This window comes from Agelaius tricolor, unplaced genomic scaffold (genome assembly GCF_023055355.1).
Source record: "Agelaius tricolor isolate 1412-34295 unplaced genomic scaffold, bAgeTri1.0.p SCAF_6, whole genome shotgun sequence".
NCBI classification, from domain to species: Eukaryota; Metazoa; Chordata; class Aves; order Passeriformes; family Icteridae; genus Agelaius; species Agelaius tricolor.
The window spans coordinates 53767436-53788133 of record NW_027269266.1 but is presented as its reverse complement, the minus strand read 5'-3'; the positions used below and the strand labels follow the sequence as shown (position 1 = coordinate 53788133).

Below are 20698 nucleotides of genomic sequence, written 5' to 3'. Positions count from 1 at the left end.
TTCCAAAACCTTAACCCCACCCCCCCACACCCGACCATGTGGCCTGGAGGCAAAGATGGCAGCTGCACCATTTGTCTCAGGGAAGGGGAGGAACAGGAGTTCATGCAGCTCCTCAGGCAGAATAGATGGGAACCTTTTTGGCATTAGTCTCCTCAAAGCCAGTGAAGCTGGTGGGTTTTCGTGTTCTTTCTTATATTGGTTCAGCTTGTCCAAGGTCTCAGATTCATGACAGCGCCTCGCCAGCTCCCTGGACCAACAACAACAAAAAAAAGCAAGCAGAGAGGATTCCTGGTACAGCCTCCAGGCTAGGGGAAGGAAAAAAAGGAAAACTTCTTGCTTCAAGCTAGCAAGAAAAGCTAGTCCAACAAAATAACAATGCAACATCCTGGTTGACCAGAGCACCTGAAGAAGGATGGTTTGAACAAAAGTCCTGCCGGAGCCCAAGGCTCCCTACCCCCAGGTCCATCTTAAAGTTACAGCAGACATTTCTGGGCATAAAGAAGATGATTAGGGAATAAAATGTCATCATAAAATCACCCCAAGACACTGTGCATGAAAGGATTTATATACTGCTTTAACAGCAGTGAATCAGATGCAGTAAGGTAAAAATGACCATATAATATTGGCTTTCACATTTATGTATTAGCTTTTGCATGCTGTTATTGATCATAAGTATTTAGATACAGTACAAATTATAACTCCTTTTAGCTGCTTGTTAATATAACATAATTTATCAGTTTAAGTATGCAATCGCTAATAGAAATAGTAGTGTAATGAATATATCTATGTATCACTTATAGAAATAGTGGTGTGATGAACATGTTGTACTATAGACCTTAGCAAAACATAGGATGTTTTGAAAAATGTGTATATATGACTGGCTTTTTGCAAATATTAAAATGAATATTATGTGTGTTGTGTTAGAAAGTTATGCTGTATTAATCCTTTTAAGTAGTGTGTTAAATACAGTTTTAGGCTACAACATAATATTAAAAAAACCTATGTGATGTAAGATACTTTTTCTAACTAGCTCAAGGAATGGATAAGATAATCAAGAAATTCTTTGCATAGAGATAACAGCAACAAGGCATTAAAATACCAAAGAGAAGAATTATTGCCTCCTTATTGGGAAGAACCAGGCTCCTTCTACCTCCTTACAGACTCCACAGAGCCAAACTATGTTTTACAAGATGAAGGGTGGGGGAGTTGACAGTAAACAGAAAAATCCATAGTTTGAAAGGAATGTTTGTATCATGTGTGAGATATATGAATATGCAACAGGCTATTGCTTTTAAGGGTTAATCCTTTGTTAGCGGACATGCTTTTTTGAGGAAAGCATCCAAACCTTCATAATTCTTTGCTTTTTTACTGTCCTTTATTATCCTAAATCTGATTGTCCAAATTCTTATTGCTCTAATTTGTATTACTATTTTTTATTTTTATAATAATTTGTATAACTATTTTTATATTTTTATTACTATTTTTATATAATAGCAATATTTTATTACTATTAAACTTTTAAAATTTTAACACAAGTGATTTGCGTTTTTCATAATTTTGTGCTGAAATCCAGAAATTAACACCTCACTGCTGGGGCCTCAAAGGACTCCGAGTGAGGAAGGTGTGCCCTGCCAAGTTTGGCAGCCTTGCTCTATTTCTTCTGGCGTGATTGGGCAGATGCAGGTTCCAACCAGTGGACAAAAAGAGACAATAAAACAAAGAAAAGGGAAAAGGCTCCCTAAAACCGCAGTAAGACTAGTAGTGTGCATGAAAACCCGGAAAAGAAAAAAGGATTAGTAAGTACTTTTTCAGGGGGCAGGTACGGAGCGGGGGGATGAGTATGTATGTGAATGAGAGGTGGCTAGACCTCTCAATTCCAGACCTGCTAAGTGAGTGCAGGAGTCTCCCATATTGTGTTTCGGTCTTTTCACGAGAAAAACAGCCAGTAAAGAGACAAAGTGAGAAATAAAACAAGTGAGAGAATCCTCCGGGGTAGCTGGGACTGGTTCCCAGGGGTTGGACCCCTCAGAGGAAGGGAGCAGAGGAGTTTCCTAGCACAGTCCAGTGGGAAAGTAGGACAAAAGGGAGGGGCCCCGAAAAATTCTGATGGGTTGAGGGATGAGAATGCCTGAGAGCATCCACGATTAAACCTGCTGGGTTGAGGGATTATTATGTCCAAGAGCATCCAGAGTTGAGCAAAATTCTGCTGGATTGAGGATATGCCCAAGAGTATCTGGAGTTGGACAACACACCTGGATTGAGGGATAAAAATGCCCAAGAGCACCTGGGGTTGGACAACAGAGCTGGACTGAGGGATACCCAAAAACATCCAGGGCTGGCCAGTAACATCTGAGATTGTAACAGGTGATTTGAAAGTAAAAGGTACCTTATTGTTGTCTTGCTGTGTGTGAGTGAGTCACACACAGAATCAGCCTCAGCTTCCCAGGCAGGTGGCGGGGGGGGCTGTGGAAAAAGGTGTATGTGACCCGCAAACAGTCCATTGTTCCCCTGGGGAGTGTGGGGGGCCGTGGTGAAGGAGTGTGAGTTACACACAAATTAGCCTCACAGGTGAACAGGCACTAGAGGCGACCAGATTCAGGGCCCTTGCCAGAGGCCCAGGAGTACTGAAGCCCAGAGGCCAACCCCAAGGTGAGGGTGGACCACATGGACCAGTGATTCTCTGGCAACAGGGGTCCACTTCAGCTCCTGAGGTTGTGAAAGAATGTGTGAAAGTGAATGAGAAATAAAAGTGAGTAAATGTAGATGAATGAAAGTATATGTAATGTAGATTGTTTATTTTAAGCTTCACTTTATCTCCTTGGAGGGAGGTGTATTGTATTGAATAATATTCAATATTATTCAATATTGAGAAAAAAGAGCTTTTGTGTGTGTAGTCGGAAGAAGGTGGTATTCAGAGAAAGTGAGAAACAGAGACAGGGGACGAATAGATAAGATCTTGAAAAATGGGACAGAAAACCAGTAAGATGGGTACAGGGGAAAAAAAAGAGGAGAAAAGACAGTAGTTGATAGGATAGTATGCAGTAGTTGATAGGAAAAACACACAAACTATTGAAAAAGGGAAATTAACCTTAAATTGGTAAGCTCAAACTTGTGATGTAAGATAGTTTTTGTAACTAGCTCAAGGAATGGATAAGATAATCAAGAAATTCTTTGCATGGAGATAACAACACTAGGACACCAAGATCCTAAGAGAAGAATTATTGCCTCCTTATCGGAAAAATCCAGACTTCTCTGAGACTTTGAAGAACCAAGAAATTGATTTATAAGATGGGGTGAGGGAGCAGAAATTAAGCAGAAAACACCCTTTGTTTGGAACATCTATGAGATATATGAATATGCAACAGGCTATTGCTTTTAAGGGTTAATCCTTTTTTAGCAAAGCCTGCTTTTGTGGCAGAGTGCAAAAAGCACCTGAATGTAATTCTTTGCTTTTTGTTGTCTTTTATCGTCCTAACTTTGATTGTCCAAATTCTTATTGGTCTAATTTTTATTACTATTTTATTAGTATTAAACTTCTAAAATTTTAACACAAGTGAATGGCGTTTTTCACAGCGCTGAATAAGTACATACCTACTTTACAACTTCCACGAGTTGTGTTTTTCCACAAATCACCTTTTCCAGCTACGTTTGGGAACCCAGCCCTGCCACTGCTCTGTTTTTCACTACACTGTAACCCTGTATCTCCTACCTGCCAGGACACCCCATCTCCTGCTACAGCTGAGGAGTTTCTGCTACATTTCATTTGCTACCCCGGCTGTGCCCGCCTCTGTCATTCCAACTGCAGCTCCAAGGTTCCTGCTACAACCCATGTTGCCATCCAGAGGGGCACCAGGACTGGCTCCCCCTGTGAGTTTGTAAAGGAAGGCCCTTTTCTATCTCTTCTGCCCACACACTGACCATTACCCATGTGGAGAGAGGCAGCTGGGCTCCTGCCGCAGCACCTCCTGCAGCCACGGGGGAGTCATAGCACCTGCCCTGCCCAGCTGGAAGCCAACAGCGCCCATAGCTACATCAAAGGTTGTCAGAGGCTGAAATAGTATTGTTTATGAGTTAAACATTTTCATGAAGGACTTTTAAAACTGTATTATTAAAGCTGCAAAGAATACCACCAGATCCTGAATAGGCCTTCTGAGTGAGGCCCTGGACTGTTCAGTGATGAAGATAAGATAAAGTAACAACTCAGGATTGGGAACGTTCACAAAGCACAAGCTTAGCACCTTCAAGAGGAGACCACAGCCCCAGGGCTATCAGCTGCCAGGCTTTGAACAGACCCTTGCACCAAAGAGTGAGGGGAGAGCACTTTGGGTGCATGTTGGAAAGGCCTCTGGTCAGAGGCAGTGAACGCCCATCCTCCAGTGTGCAGAGAGGCTCAGCTCTGGGGCCCTTTACCTGGATAAGCTTATCCACAGCAGAAGGGAGTGTCATGGCCCACCAAAGACGCCCCCCATGGGGTCCCCAGACCCTGCACCAGAGCACTGCAACATGATGCAACAGACCCTCAGTGTTGCAAGGGACTTGGCATTCCAAACTAGCCCAAAGTGTATATTAATCCACTGAATTCTATACTCTTCTGTGTGTGGCAGCCTGTGGTGCAGTGTGGTGTGGTGCGGTGTGGCCACAGTGGGGAATCTTTACCACCAAGAAGACCAGAGGGAGGTGTGAAAAGCAAGGTTCATTCTCCTGGTAAAATTTAAAAGTTTAATCAAGGACAATAGGAAACAAAGACAATAAAGCAAAGATATACATTTGGGGGCTTCTTGTCAGTCAGCTAAGAGCACACCAGCTATTTTGGAAACACCCTTTATATACAATTTCTATTGCATCAGCTGGTTGCATATTCATAAACAATTATGCATATTTAAACTTTCCCCCAAACTAGTTTACATGTTCCAAGAACTGTTTAGTATGGTCCCTCCTCAGGTCTGCCTTTTTAGAGCATGCACATTTCTTCGCTGTGGTTTTAGTCCATTCATATCATCACCTCTAGTTTTTGGGTTTTGGTCCGTACTGTCTTCAGACGGTGAGTGCTGATAGTTGGCATATCAGGAGCAGGGGTCCCCATCATATGTTCATTGGATATTATCCCAACCAAGCTGGCATTTTAACACAAGCATACTTATATCAGCTATTTCACTACTATATCTAACAGAAATAAAGACTATATTTTTATAGCAAAGTAACTTTAACATTATACATATAGCATCCATTTTAATATTTGCAAAGAAGCCAATAATATAATATATATCTATAACAGAGGGGAACAATGTAGGGACCTTTGTATGGGTGATATGCTTCTACCTAAGCCCTGTCACTCTCCCCATCTCCCTGGTCCCTATGCAAACTTCTTTCTCTATCTCTTTCTTTTCTCTTTCTTTGTCTTTGCCTCTTGAACTATTAAATAAAATATATAAATCTTTTTGGTACCAGCATCTAACCATCTAACCTCATTTGGCTTTAATCTCATTTTTGGGTATATTTTGAACCTTCCAAGTTTTTTCTGGTTTATACACAGAGGTTTAATTATTTGGTTTATATACAGTGTTTTCTTTGCTTTTCTGAGTTTAAACCAGATCACAACAAAGGGGAAAGTGTTTGACAGCTGAGAGAAGATTTTTATTTGGGTTTCTGTTTTTGTTAGTTGTTGCTGTCATTGTTGTTGTTTGTTTGCCCTGTTATTACATATTAGTAAAGAACTGTTATTCCTTTTCCCATATCTTTGCCTGAAAGCCCCTTATGTCAAAGTTATAATAATTTGAATGGAAGGGGGTGATACTTTCCATTCCAAGGGAGGTTCCTGCCTTCCTTGGCCGACACCTTTTTTACAAACCAACTCTCTTACCTTCTACTCCTCCACAAAACTATTAAGCACACACAGGGCTTTGATTCTTTGGAAAACTAGGCAGTTACTATTTATTTTGTAACAACAATTTATTTGGATTTCCATCTATGAAGTCCCCCAAAATGCCACATTATACAGTAATATCTATATTGATACAATACAAAGATTCTGTGATGTTTATAAAGCCTTTTAAACTGTACTAGCAAAACTGTTTTGTTAAATTACATTTTCCAACTCATCAGTCCTTATTATGCTATACTATTCAGAATGCCGACACACTATTTTGCTGCATTAAATGTTTCACATTATCTTGACAATAGCAATGTAAGGAATGCTGCTACCCATATATTGTTATGAAAAGTAAGAGCGGACAAATATTTAGATCTCTTGAAATTATAGATTTTAAATATCAGAGGTACAAAGCTTTTAAGTCATTAAATACCACAGGCCATCATAAAAGGATGGTAAGGTTTGGAAATCCTTGTCCTGTATCATTTAAATGTGAATATTAAAGAATGAAAATCCACTATGAAATTACAGGGTTATTATAATAGACTGGCATAAACTCACTTTATGGTATTATGCTTTTAAACATCAATCAGCATGAACAAATACCTGAAATTACTACCTAATATAAAGACTCAATCAAGTACCTTCAAAATAATCATATGAAGAATGAAATAAGTTTCACAGACTCAGGTATAATCAAAATCACTGCAGTCAGAGAAATTTATCCAAATCAAGGAACATTATTTTAAACACAGGTATGTTTAATACAAAAGAAAAGTAGAGCACAAATTTTCAACAATGAAAAAATAAGCTGAAAAAACATTTTGAAAAATCAATTCTGCCACTCACTTTGCTTTTTCTGGGCACACCAATTTCACACCAATTTTCAAATTTCAGTCAAAAATCCATTGTATGCCCTATGGATTCTCTATTTTACCTCACTTTGAGAGACAATTTTTCAGAAAACATATTTCCAAGAAACATATGGTAACTGTATACTAACAGCATTAAATAAAAGAGTGGAAAACACAAGAATATATAGATATTGATCTATATATAGATATATCACTCTGCAACAGCAGAAATTACTTTTTTGCAAGACCCTGGTCAGAGTTCTTCCCCTTGATATATTAATGCTAGGCAGTTCTCAAGACATTACATCAATAGGAAAAGATGTAACTCACCCTTGCATCAATGAAGCACATCATCTCACCTAAAGTGCAATTTTTCATCATTTAATCCCTTGCAAATGAAACAATACCAATCTTCAAAGACATCATCATATAATGAGCTATCTTTGTTGATTTTTTGACTAGTTGCAGACTTTCTGCCTAGTAAATAATCTTTTGGGGATGCTAGTAAAGTGTAAGAAATTAAAGGCCAATCCAGTCACTATTATTTATGGATTTATTTTTACACTCTTTTTCAGTATGAAGATATGCAGCATTACAGAATCTTTTGGTATCAATTTCTGTCACCAAACCCACACCACAGATTTCATCTTAAACAGATAGCCTCTCAAAGATAAATGAAGTAAAATCATATCAGTCAGACCTGAAAGATGTTTTCACCAATGCCTCAGGGTTGTCCACTGGTAGTAGTTCATCTGCTAAAATTTCTTCAGGAGGTCTCGGGTCATTGATAATGGTCAGCTTTGGCCTTTCCTTGAGGTTGCTGGTCAGCCCACCAATAATGGTGTTCCACAAGCAGTTTTGTGATTTAGACCCTGAAAAAACAATGAGAAGGAAAATAAATTCATAGGCTTATTGCCCAGCATGTCAGAATTCTGAAAAATAAAGGTGGTCTGCTATCATTTTACCTTTGCATAACTACAGTTTGGGAATAAGCCTGAAAACCTAAATAAAAATTCAAAGTGGAAATAAGCACAAACATTAGGGTCATTCCAAATGCAAAAATGTAATGCTTCCCATAAAAATATGGGAAGTTATTACATAACATTATTACATAACATGAGGCTTTCACACCTGTCCTGGGTTGTCCTGATGTCTCTGAAGTCAGCAACTGATTTTAATTAGGTAAACTTTTCTGATATTTTCCCAGTTTTCAAATCAATTATCCTGTGGACCTAATTGTTACTCTGGTTTTTTAAGATTTTTAAGCTTTTTGATGTTGACATTCTTGTAGTGAATTTTGTCACACACTTTCTGTAAATAACTCATTGTTTTGCATTCTTTTATAGAAGAAGAGAGAGTTGATAGACTGTTAGTTTAACCAGTGTCATTGGAGAGGTGCCACTGTCAACCTCCAATCCACTGTCACTTTTAGAAAACTATAAATGTTAGAGTCAGAAAATAAATGGCCCTTTTTTCTCTTTCACCTTGAGAACAGTGTGAGCGTGTGTTCTTTTGTGTCCTATAGCAACATCTAATACATGGATTAAGGGTTACTTCTTGTTGCAATACACACTAAATACACAAGATGAAACCAATCAGAAGAGCTGTTATCCCATGGGTCAAGAAAATAAATCATGAAAACTATCCTGTTGGAAGCAGAAATATCTGCTGCTGTGGACAGGAGCCAGCAGCATTTTTTTTCTGATTGTCTTAAATATGTTTTTTTCACACAGTCTAGATGTTACAAAGACAGAAGATCAGCAATAATTCTTATCTACTTTCTCCATTCTGTAATTATGTTCAGACAATTTCCCAGATAATTAGGAAAATTCCATACTCTTTGCTCTTAAATGTGAGCAGCTACCTAACGTGCAAGAACTGTATTGACCCAGAGTTACAGGTAGCCTTGGGATTCTGTGCCAAGCCTTGTAGCTGTATTTCTAGCTACAATAGCTAGAAATATAACCTCTCACACCATGTAGTCCAAAGCCAAGTAATGGCTACACAAAACCAGCAGAAATATATGCAACATCAACACAATATTGTTATTCAAGGGCCTGTAATGTTATGGCTGTTATTTAGACAACACTTTAGCAAACTTTTCTGTCTAATTTTCAGGAGCCACTCACATTCCAATCATCCAAGACTTTCATTGTTGGGACTGAAGCCCCTTTGCAGAGGAAACTCCGGTGAATTGACAGCACCCCACTTGACTCACTACATACATCACAATCACACAGTCAGAGCAGATTTCCCTCACTAGCTTGTCCCCAGGTTTCCCATAGGACACATGGCTCCCATGGTGATCAGCATTATGACAGCTGAAGCTGGCTGCCTCCAGGGAGGTATCCCAAAAAAGAAATCCCTGGGTTTTTAACCCGTACACTCTATGCACCCATTAAAATACTGATATTTATTCTGAGGTCTTCTCATCCTTCACTGGCTCTTGCAAGAGTCTCTGGGTGACTGGCCTCCCTGACCATCCTCACCTCACTGGACTATGGCCCAGGTCCTCATGCCCTTATTTAAGCAAATGGTCTGCACCAGATCATGTCTTGTTGCCTGGGGCTCTCTATTTCCTCACACCCATGGCACAAGCTGTAACTTGCATGCCAGGCTACCTGCACTAGGTATAGTCCTCAACAGTATTTTCTTCCTTTTGTTAAGCATACCTGCTAATACATTAAAAGGGAAATTTCAATTAATTTAACCATTTCAAGAAATTTAACCACTACCCTTACATACCAAATTATCACAAGTAACAAACATAGCAAAATTCAGGCTAAGATGATTGTCATAGGGCAGAGTACAAGATTACTGATTCTTGTGCACAAGTGCTTAAATAATTACCAATACAGAAAAGGATTCTCAGAAGTAAATTATTGCCCGGTTGGTTGGTTATCCACTACTCGTTTGATGTAAGAATGGTGTATCTGATTTTCCTAACCTAAAATTTTAACAGCAAAATAGGAACACCCTAAAACAGTACTGTCATTTAGAATCATAGCCTTGCACCGTGTCCCAGGTGCAGAATCTGGCATTTGACTGGTTAAACTTTATATGGTTGCTGATTTTTCAGGCCTTTAATTTGTTGAGGTCTCTCTGCAGGACCTCTGCCCACAAGGGAGTCAACAGCTCCTCCCAATTTAAGGTCATCAGCAAACATAGTTCTGCATCCAAGTCCTTAATGAAGAAAATTGGGCTGAGGATTGAGCCCTGGATCACCGCACTAGAGAGGTCACTAGTCTGATGTTACCCTGTTCCCTATAACTCTTTGCGTCTGACCTGTGAGCCAGTTTCTTATCCATCTCGTAACATTATTATTTAGTTGTATGCTGGACATTTTGTTGTGAAGGATCCTGTGAGAGACAGTACCAAAAGCTTTGCTGAGATCTGAAAAGATTGCATCCCCTGGCTTTCTGAGATGAGCTAAGTGGGTTACCCTGTCGTAGAAGGAAGTAGGATTTTAACAAGCAGGATTTTACACTCACGAAACCATGCTTGGCTGTGACCAATGACTGCATTTCCTCCAGATATTCAATACTTCGCAGAATAATCTTTTTAATTATTTTACTAGGCACTGAAGTGAGACTGGCAGGCCTGTTGTTTCCAGGGTCCTCCTTCTTGCCCTTCTTGAAAATCAGGACAATATTTGGTAGCTTCCAGTCAGCTGGGACCTCACAAAATTCCTAAGACTGTTCAAAAATCATCAAAAGAGATTTGCAATGACATCAGCTAGACCTTTAAGGATTCTTGGATGAAGGCCCCATAGAATTTTTGGGACTGAAATGAAACAGCAGGTCCCACACAAATTCAGGTTCAGCTGGGAACATTCTCACAGCTAGGGTCCTCCAGCTCAGGGCACTGAGAACCCCTTGGTCCACCATCCATGTTGAAGACAGAGGCAAAGAATGCATTAAATACCTCTGCCTTTTCATCCTCATCCTTCAACAGGCCAATGCTATTTCTACACTGTCTTTTGCCATTAATGTGTATTTTAGAACTCCTATTGTCTCACACTTGCTGGCCTGCTTCAACTCCAATTGAGCTTTGGTCACACAAATTTTGTTCCTACAATGGCAAGCAGTATCCCTGTATTCTTCCCATGTCACCTGACTTTGCTTCCACTGGACATACACCTTCCTTTCTTTGCCTTATTTCCAAGACAAGATCCCTGTTCAGCCAAGCCAGCCTTCTGCCTTTGCCTGCTTGACTTCCAACAGGGAATGCCTACCTCCTGTACCTTTAGGAGATGATGTTTAAAAAGTAACGAGCACTGATGGACCTCAGCACCTGCAAAAACATTTTCCCAGGGTATTTTACATACTAATTCTCTAAGCAGTCCAAAGTCTGCTCTCCACATGTCAAGTTGAAGTTTTGCTGGCACTTTTCCTCATGTCAGTGGAGATTTCAATCACTTTGTGGTCACTGTGGCCAAGATGGATGCCAATCATCACTTTTCTCATTAGAGTGTCTCTGTTGACAAGCATCAGATCAAAGAGGGTATTCTTCTGAGTTGGCTCCCTTAGGACCTGTTGTCATCCAGGCTTTTAGCAATCTTCTGGCCTGGGCTGGACCAGCCGTGTGAAGTTCTGAGTTGGTTTAGGCCAAATAGAAATCCACTATAAGGACAAGAGCAGTTGACTTGAAAGTGTCCCTTTGTTCATCAAAGAATAATCATCAGTACCATCATCCTGGCTAGGAGGTCTAGTAGATTCACATGATGATATTAACATTATTTGTTTATCCCTTGATTCTTATACAGATATCCCCAATTGTGCCAGTGCCAACTGTAAGCTCCATACATTCTGACCCTTCTATTACAGGACTCACCCCAGCAGGTTTCAGTTATGCCAGTGATATCAAATCTCTGGGATTGGGCCAAAGCCTCCCCTTGTTTGTTCCTCATGCTGTGTGCATTAGTGTAGAAACATTTCAGGCATGGTACAGTGTAGCCAACACCTCATGAAGCAGATTGAGAGATCCTATTAGTCCACAGTTGCTTCAGGTTTTCGGCACACCATCCCAATGCTCATCACTGGCCAGTCTGGTATTTTCCCTTTCCTCCTTCCATGCTCGTTTAAAGCTCTTTCAACAAGACCTATTAACTCCTGTGCTAGAACTCTTCTTCCCTCCTGAGAAAGGTGCATCCCAGCAGGTGACAGCAGACCAGGTGTTGAAGAGATCATCCCATGGTCAAAAAACCCAGAATTTTTCCAATTACACTAGGCTTGGAACCAAACATTGACCTGATGCATTCTTATCAATATTATTCCTTGTTACGAGAAGGACCAAGGAAATCACAGCCTCTGCTCTTGTTTCCTCAACTAATTATCCCAAAGTCCTGAAGTCTCTTTCCATTGCCCTCAGACTTCTGTTATTTTATTGCTGGTAGCTTGAACAATCAATAACAGATAATAGTTAGAGGATCTTAGTAGACTGGAGAGTTTTCCAGCGATGTCCCTTATCCTTGCCTGCTGGGAGACAGAAGACATCCATGTGAGTTGGGTCCAGTCTGCATATCAGGCCCTCTGATCCCCTTAAAAAATGAGTCTTCTATTACAACTACCCTTTTTGCCTTCTTATTTGGGTTCTAATTTGGACTTTCTAGACAATACCTCATTTAAAACTTCCTTTCTGGGATGTACATTTATGTACCTGTGTTTCAGCTGGTGTGGGCTGATACCACATCACTACTGAGATGGTGAAGAGTCAGGAGGAAAGCCATATGAGGAGTAGCTGAGATAACTTGGCTTAATCAGCCTAGAAGAAGGGGAGATCTCACAGCTGTCCATAACTTCCTTACAACACAAAACACAGGAGCAAGCACTGATCTCTTCTCTCTGGTTACCAGTGACAGGACCTGAGGGAATTGTACGAGGTGGATGTTTAGGTTAGCTGTCAGGAAAAAGTTTTTCACCCAAAGCGTCACTGGCCACTGGAACAAGATCCCCAGGGAAGTGGTCACAGGACCAAGCCTGCCAGAGTTCAAGAATGCTCTCAGACACATAGTGTGATTCTTGGGACTGTCTTGTGCAGGGCCAGGAGTTGGACTTTGATGATCCTAGTGGGTCCTTTCCAACACATGAAATTCTATGGTATCATTGTGCATACTTTCTCTGCTCTTCAAACCTTTTTTTCACATATAAAACACACTGTATCAAGTGATCATCGCTACCCAGCAAGTTGGTCTTATCTGGGATATAAGTTCCTGGCAGAGCTAAGTGCCTCCAAAGAGATTTTACACTGGGAGTCCTACAGGTCACCATAGAGCATTTTGTACATCTCACAGAACCAAATTTAAGGCTTCTGGCCATTTCAGGTAAGTAGATGCACATACTCTTACTAATTTCTCTTTTAACATTGTATTAGTTTTCTCTACATTTCATGAATGCTGTGGGTGATACGGCATATGTAATTTCCTCTCAATTTCCAAAGACTTACACAGCTTGTTGATCATATTTGCTGTAAAATGAGCACCTTTGTCTCATTACTTCAATTTACTCTGATATCCCATATTCAGATATAACTTCCTTTAGCAAGGCTTTTACTACTCATTTGTCAACCCTTCTTTTTGGAAAGGCTTCTGCCCAGTCTGAGAGATGATCTACTATCACTTACAAGTAGGCCTGTGGTCTCAGAGCTCAGTCTGATACTTGAGAATTTCTGGTAAGTTGGGCAGTTATTTATGATTTATTTTGCAGCAGCAAAAATTCTTGTAGCCACCCATACTTTCTGTACTGGTTTAGCTATTGCTTCCATCCTTCCATGGGATTTCTCATGAAATCATCTAGCCATGCTGAGGAAGTGTTTCTTTGGCAGAATTGGTTTTGCTCCAACTGACCATAATTCCATCATTATTTTGAGTTGCCTTCCACTTTTCCCATTGGCTTTTCTGTTGAGCAGTCCTTCTCATAAGTAGTCTTCTGGTGTCTTAAATTTAGCCATTCCCTCTGGTCAGCCATCAGAGTCAATGTTACATTGCATCAGAGCAGCGTCTGCAGTTGCATCAGCTACAGGACTCCTCTTCCTGTTTCTGTAATACCACTAGTGTGGACTGGTCAGTTTCTACAGGTAACTTTACCGATTAACTGTACATTGCATATTTCCTCTCCATTAAATATTCTTTTCCTGCTAATGTGAAAAATCTTTGTTCTCTTCATAATATTCCTGATGCATGACAGAGCAAAGGTGTGGTGAGAACAGCAAAGCAACGATCAGAACAGAAATACAGGGGATGCTAAACCTGCATTACTAGAAATATTCCTGCTACAATTGAGATAACCTCTGCCTGGGAATGGTCCAGACCCAATGCGGTATAAGGAAAGGATTCAGAAGCAAAGAGCATTTCTGCATTTGCTCACTGTGAAAATCTTAGAAGATTTTACTTGATGTAGTTTTTACTGTGGAAATTCTGCATATTTATCCTACATATAAGTAATTAAGAATTTTTCTCCAGATGGTCTGAAATCTTCTCAACACCTTGTTTATTCAAGTTTATTAATAGTAATAAGTTTTTGGGTGAAACCAGGTATGAATTAATAAAGCTGGGGAAATGTCTTGGTTTGGAAAGGCAGGTGTCTGCTAAGGAAGGCAGGAGCCTCCCCTGAAATGGAAAAATATAAACCCCCTCCCTCTGAATTGCTATAAATTTGAAATTTAGGGACTCTCAGGCAAAAATATGGGAGCAGGAATAACAGTTCTTTAATAGGGAAGAAAATAAAAAGATAAAATAAACAATACAGTAAACCAAAACAACACTGACAGAGTCAGAACACAACCTGACACCCTGTGGTCAGGGTGTTGGTAGAAGTTCAATTGGAATTATGGCTGCAGTCCTCCTGGAGTGCCAGGTATGGTTCTGTTGGAGAAGTGATCCTGAAGAAGGGGTGTAGTCTTCCTCTGAAGATGCAGTGGAAGAGGCAGCTGTTGCTCTGGGAAATCCAGTGGAGAAGCTGTGCTGGTGTTCCAGAATCTCAAGACTATATCTGGGTAGGAATGTTTGGCTCCTCCTTCTAGGCAGAGCATCTCACAATGGGATGCTATAGTTCTTATCAGTCATGCAGTGACATTCAATAGCCTATTATCAGCAGATATCTCCCCGGAGGGAGGACTGGTTGTGGAAGAGATAAGAAAAACTGCCCCACTTAACAGAAGACAACTGCCATACAGATGGCAAATAGAATACATCTTGCCTTGCAATCTGGGACAGTAAAAAAGATTAATTTCTGACAAAAAAGTCACAACCCACACCAAAGATGATTTCTAGTATTTTCATAGATTTCCCATACCACTGTCCCTTTAGATATGCTTATTCTCCAGCCACACTCTGTGGAGACGCTGAGAGGCATTCCCTGGGTTAGAGAGACACAAGAAGCTTCCCTCAAAAGCTCTCCCGACCCCATTGCCTCCTTTCTTTGAATCTATGTCCCTCAGCCACTCCCTCCCTATTCCCCCATTGGCACACATCTTTGTATTGCCCCAATACCACTGTTCAGCCCCTACCTCTCGAGACACAGAAACCTGGACTCTCCCCATGAGTGTGCACTTGGACCCTGAACATCTTACTGTGTGGCTGAATTAAACATCTGTGGATATTATGCAAAGGCCCTTTGTGCTTCCTTACCCCAGACTTTATTAAGCAGCTATTCCAGCTGCAACAACACTCGACTCTTGTAGAATGAAGTCTAGGCTGATTTTCATCTGATCAGATGAGACTGTCAGCATGAAAACTATGGATATTTACTTTATTCTCCTAAATGGGTGACACCTTTTGACTTTCATTGCAACATTTTCTATTTTTTTTTTTAATATCATGCACATTTTCCATTCTAACCTGGAAGCAAATAAATCTCAGTAAATGGTATATCAAAGTGCAAGTAGTTTGTAAGTAACAGCTGTTCTTTCAGAAGGACAGCCTTTACAGGCAGGAGACATCATCCTGTAATCAGTCCACTATGGGAAAAGATTCACATGCTCTCTGTACTTTCTTGTCCAAGTAGACAACAAAATACTAGGCCTAGACAAATTTCTTCAATTTCAAAAGTTTTATGTTGTATTGTAACTGCCTGGAAAGTTCAAAAGCTTCAAACTGCAATTATTAAAATATCTTCATGAATTCTTTGATTAACATAGATCACTCATATTCAAGTTCACTATATGCCCACCTTATAGGCAGGTTTCTTTTTTTAGTGATTGCCTCATTAAACTATTTCCTACAGTTTGCCACCATTTTCTACATAAGGTATCCATTTCACCAGTATACCACCTCAGTCAATTTAGCTTTCCAATATCCTTTGCCTAAGTCCTAATACAACGCAAAAAAAAAATACCACTTAATAGCATTGATTCATCAACACTGACAGACAGTAAAAAATCATCTATATTTTGCCATTAAGCAGCTAAGAGTCTGTAACAAGAATGTCAGGTGTTTTTCACACACCAGTAAAGATATTCTTTCAAGGAGACTACTTTTTTTAATCTGTCAAAGGGCAGACAAACTTAACTATAAATGTCACACTTTTAATAAGATGGTCAGTGTTAGGAAGAGGAAAAATACATTAGATAAGGCAAGAACACAGATACATAGATGAATTTACACTGGATACACAATCTGGATAAACTCTTCAGTAATATAATCTCTGAAAACTCCAGCAGCTTTTTCTCTAAGACTATGATATTAGATGTTTTATAAACTTCCCAAACACAATCATAAAAGTAGATTTCTTTTCATGCTTATCCATCTTACATTATGAGATCTTGCCAAAACCTGACTGCAGTGTCAGTTATGGCTTATCATTTAATTGGTTTCACTTTTTATAAATTTGTTCTTTCACAAGCCATCTCTTTAAACGGAACATTTTTGGAAGCTTTTTTTCTGTTGATCAATCCTCCTCTGATTTGGTCATGGAAAGACTGAATTTTCTCCTTCCACTATCTTTTTGTGGACTTAGCTCACCATGACCATTCAGTCTTGCCTCAGAGAATAGGTATCTTTATATCCCCTTTCCATCCTTTTTGAACCTCTTCAGTATCAATTTATTTTTTCACAGATACCATATGCAAATATCCAATGTAGCCTCTTCTTGCCTGGTCACATATTAGTGGATGGCTGTGACACATCCCTCATATAAATAATGCACTCTCACATATAAAGTTCTTATCTACCTGATCTTTCACTCCATAAATTTCACTCCATATGCCCCAGCTCTCCAAGTTCACAGAAGAAATGTCTCTGGTCACACAAGTTTTAGGCCGCTCTCATTTCCAGCCTCTGCCATGGTAGTATTTAGAGTGTGAACAGGATAACCTCTTTGCTTCTCTGGACATACACACACACACACACACACACACACACACACACACATAAACCTCTTGGAATTCCCAGTTGTGAGCAGTATGTGATTGATCCGTAATTGCTTGCTAAAATCCTGAGAATGGCCAGCAGAAAAGTTGTGAATCAGAAGATGACAGAGGAATAATATATAGACATTCTTCACAGCAAGAGAAGTAGAAAAGTTATTTTGGCTTCTGGAATATGACTTCCTTTTTTTCTATTTTTTAACCTTGAAGTGTCTGGGCTGATTTTCTACACTTGTACTTTTTGCAGTCATTGGGGGAGGGGCATGGTTAGGACATGAAGGTTATTCTATACCACCTCACATTATTGCCAGGGCTGGGGGAAAGGGACTTTCTTCTGGGGAGAAGGGGGTTCCTTCTAATGGAGCAAGTGTAGCAGCTGGAGCAGTGGGATAACATTGGTTCTTAGCTGGAGGGACTAGTTGGATGGTACCAATCCTGAGCTGAAGGGAGTGGTCTGGGTGATGTGGTGTGGCTGTGGTCAGGTCACAAGCTCCATGGTGAGCATTTTTGCATGTGAATCACTTTCTCTTTCATACTCTTTTATTATTAATATTGTTGTTACTATTAATTTTCTTATGTAATTTGATATAGGGAACCTATAACTGAACTTATGCAACTACAATTTGCTATGTAATCGTGTGTTAAGAATAGATAATCCTTTGCTATGCAACAACAGGATTTCACCTATAGTTGAAAACTGATAAAGTAGGAACTAGTCCTCGAAAAACCAGTAAAAGCTGGATCTTTAGTTTGGACTGTGGCCAGAAGCCTTTAATGACAAACAGACACCAAGAGAGCCTGCACAAGGACTAGTTTCATCCAGAGGGCATTGTCAGGATGACTACTTACTTCATCCAGCAACCCCTGCCCAAGACCATCAGAAGAAAGCAGAAGATAGGGTGCAAGCGCAGAACGAGGAAAACCTGATTAACATACGAAGCAAGAGTAGGTGGGGTAGGTCATGAATATGTATAGATGGTGTTGAAACTTTCATGAATATGTATGATCTTAAGTATATATAAACAGAGCGTCTGCTCTGTTCCAAGGCACATGTTTTTGGTGCAACTATTCCTCCATGTGCCCAGTGCTGAATAAACATACGTACTTCACAAACCCGCTGGTTGTGGAGTCTCAAATTCCACTTGTCACATTGCTGTTTCCAGTAAATTGTTCTTATCTCAACCCATGAACTTTGCCTTTTGGGCCTCCAATTCCCATCTCCAGCCACCGGGGAGAGGGAGAGAGGGAGGGCAAGAAAAGGGGAGCGAGTGGGGGGCAAATGGTTTGGAGAATCTCAGTGGGGGCATGAAATTGGGGGCTATCATTCCTTAACAATGACAAAAGTAAACCCCTTCACACATTTCTCCTGAGGATAAATATACATCTGAAAACCAGGTCTAGGTCATATTTCTGTGCAGTGAATCTAACTCACATAGATGGAAATAATAAATAATGAGATTTTTAGAATAGGAATCTTCCCATGTAGGCTACTGTGGTGGGTTGAAATAGCTTGGGTTTTAGTTAACGAAAAAAAACCCACCAGGCATGGAAGTAATTATTCATACACTTTGGACCTGATTAGCATAAGAGATTTGATAATCAGGATGCCTTGGCAAGAACAAACAGAGCTTTGAAGTTTGCAAGAAGATTGAATCAAGAAAGAAGATTACATCAGTACTTCTGCAAGCAAGAGATGTTGCAAAATGTGTTTGTTTATGTGATGATTAACCCAATCATTGTAGTAAAAACTTATTAACCTTCCTAGAATAGTATATAAGCATATGTAATCCACAATAAATTCAGATTCTGACCACCACCACTCAGTCTCCCTGCCTCTCTCCATCACCGATATTTCTCTCTGTAAAGAACATTACAGCTTCCTCCATGCCTGGCAAAACCAATTGCTGCCTGGCTTTGAGAATTTATAGACTGATTAGCCAATTAGAGGAACTACAACTGCCTCTATGAATACCATATTTAAGGAAGGAGAAACCATGAAAGGTTCTCTCTAGTTCCTGCTTTTTGAAAAAGAGTGGAGCCCCTCTCTCCCATCACTCCCCTTTCCAGCCGGACCCTCCCAGCAGGCTGCTGGGTGGAGGGAGGGGAAGCCACTGGGCCTCCTGCTGCCTGGTTTGAGCCCCCATGGCACAGCTGCTGAAATCTTGCCGCCAAGAGCCGCATCTGCAGCCAGTGGGCCAGGCCAATCCCTGCCCCACAACCCGTCAGGACCAGGCTGGGCCGCAGCACAGCCACCAAAATTTCTGCTGCCGGGAAACCACCCCGCTGCTGTTAGACACCATGTGGCTAAGACTGGGGGCAGCTCTGCAACTCACACAGGGGCCAGCCCCAGAGTGACTGGGATGTAACATATCCCCTTTACAGTCTATGAGACCATTCCAACATTGATACTTATTCTGTAGACTTCTCATCTTCATTGGCTCTTGGAGAGTCTATGGGTGACCAGACACCCCTCTCCATGGCCACCACCACAGGATGTTAGGCAAAGAGTTAGCAGCAGTTCACAGCCCGCTGCCAGGGGCTCCCACCTTTTCCTTGCTCCCAGGGCATAACCTGAATTTTGCATTGCAGCTGCACTTTGAGCTACCTGCACTGGGTATAGTCCTCAACAGAGAGACTATTTTGCCCATCTAGAAGAAAGGATGCAGAACAAAAATGAAGTGTTTGTGCTATTTCCTACATTGATCCATAAGCAATTGCTGTCATGAGATGCCCAGATGTCCCAGTCTGATTGACACAGACTTGGATAAAGTGCATGATTGTAGGGGGATACAATATAAGACAGTGAAGGTAGTATAGAAAGTAATTTTACCCCATTAAGGAGTTGCAGCTGAGCTAATTATTAGAGAATAGGAGCAGGCCTGATTTTAACAGGCCCCAGCTGTAGCCAATAAGAAGAGTGTTATAAAAGAGTAGAACTGGAGTCAGTTGGCTACTGCAAGGACAAGGAAGAGTCAGTGCCTAGAGGAGATGCCTACAAGAAACATCAAGGAGCAACAACATTCTAGCAATATGGAACCTTTGCAATATAATGATAATAGAACTCTTGCACTGTAATGACAACACATGATGAAATCTAAGTGAAAATCTGCAGAAGCAACTTTCTGCAGTACTTTCCTTGAGCCTTACCTTGCCTTCCCTTCCATTCCCTTGCCTTGCATTCTCTTTCTCCAAAAATAGTAGTCATGCTCGATGCTGCAAAGGAAGGCAAAACCCTCTGAGGAGCAGTGCCAATCTGTCCAGAGGCAAAATTCCTTTCTAATCCCAGTACTAGTGGCCAGCTGTTCCCTCAGCATGTGGGCAAAACCTACTTCATCATCCCACAGGCTTGTCACACCTCCCTGGAGATGCCCAAGCCCCATTCTGGGTCAACCTAGGACCATCCCAGGGACTTCTGAGAGTGGCCAAATGCCCTCAGCCTGATTGTCTTTGGGAGCAAGAAACCTTTCCTCTCCAGGCAGGGTATTTCAAAGCATTGGGAACCCTGGCAATATCTCTGCATCCCATTTCTTATGACTGCTGCACCAGATTCCAGAGGGAATGAAGATGGAGAGCTCTGTAATGTTCCTTGAGAAAACATTCCTTTGGTTTCACA

At 40.7% G+C, this 20698-nt stretch overlaps 1 protein-coding gene across 1 annotated transcript in view; it reads right to left on the bottom strand.

The window, feature by feature from the left end:
• Positions 1 to 20698, bottom strand: part of PDE1C (phosphodiesterase 1C) — a 280006-nt gene that overhangs the window by 235958 nt on the left and 23350 nt on the right. Inside the window, exon 2 of the mRNA XM_071429853.1 lies at positions 7424 to 7595. Within this exon, the coding sequence (XP_071285954.1) occupies positions 7424 to 7595 (172 nt within the window). The remainder of the gene's footprint in view (positions 1 to 7423; positions 7596 to 20698) is intronic.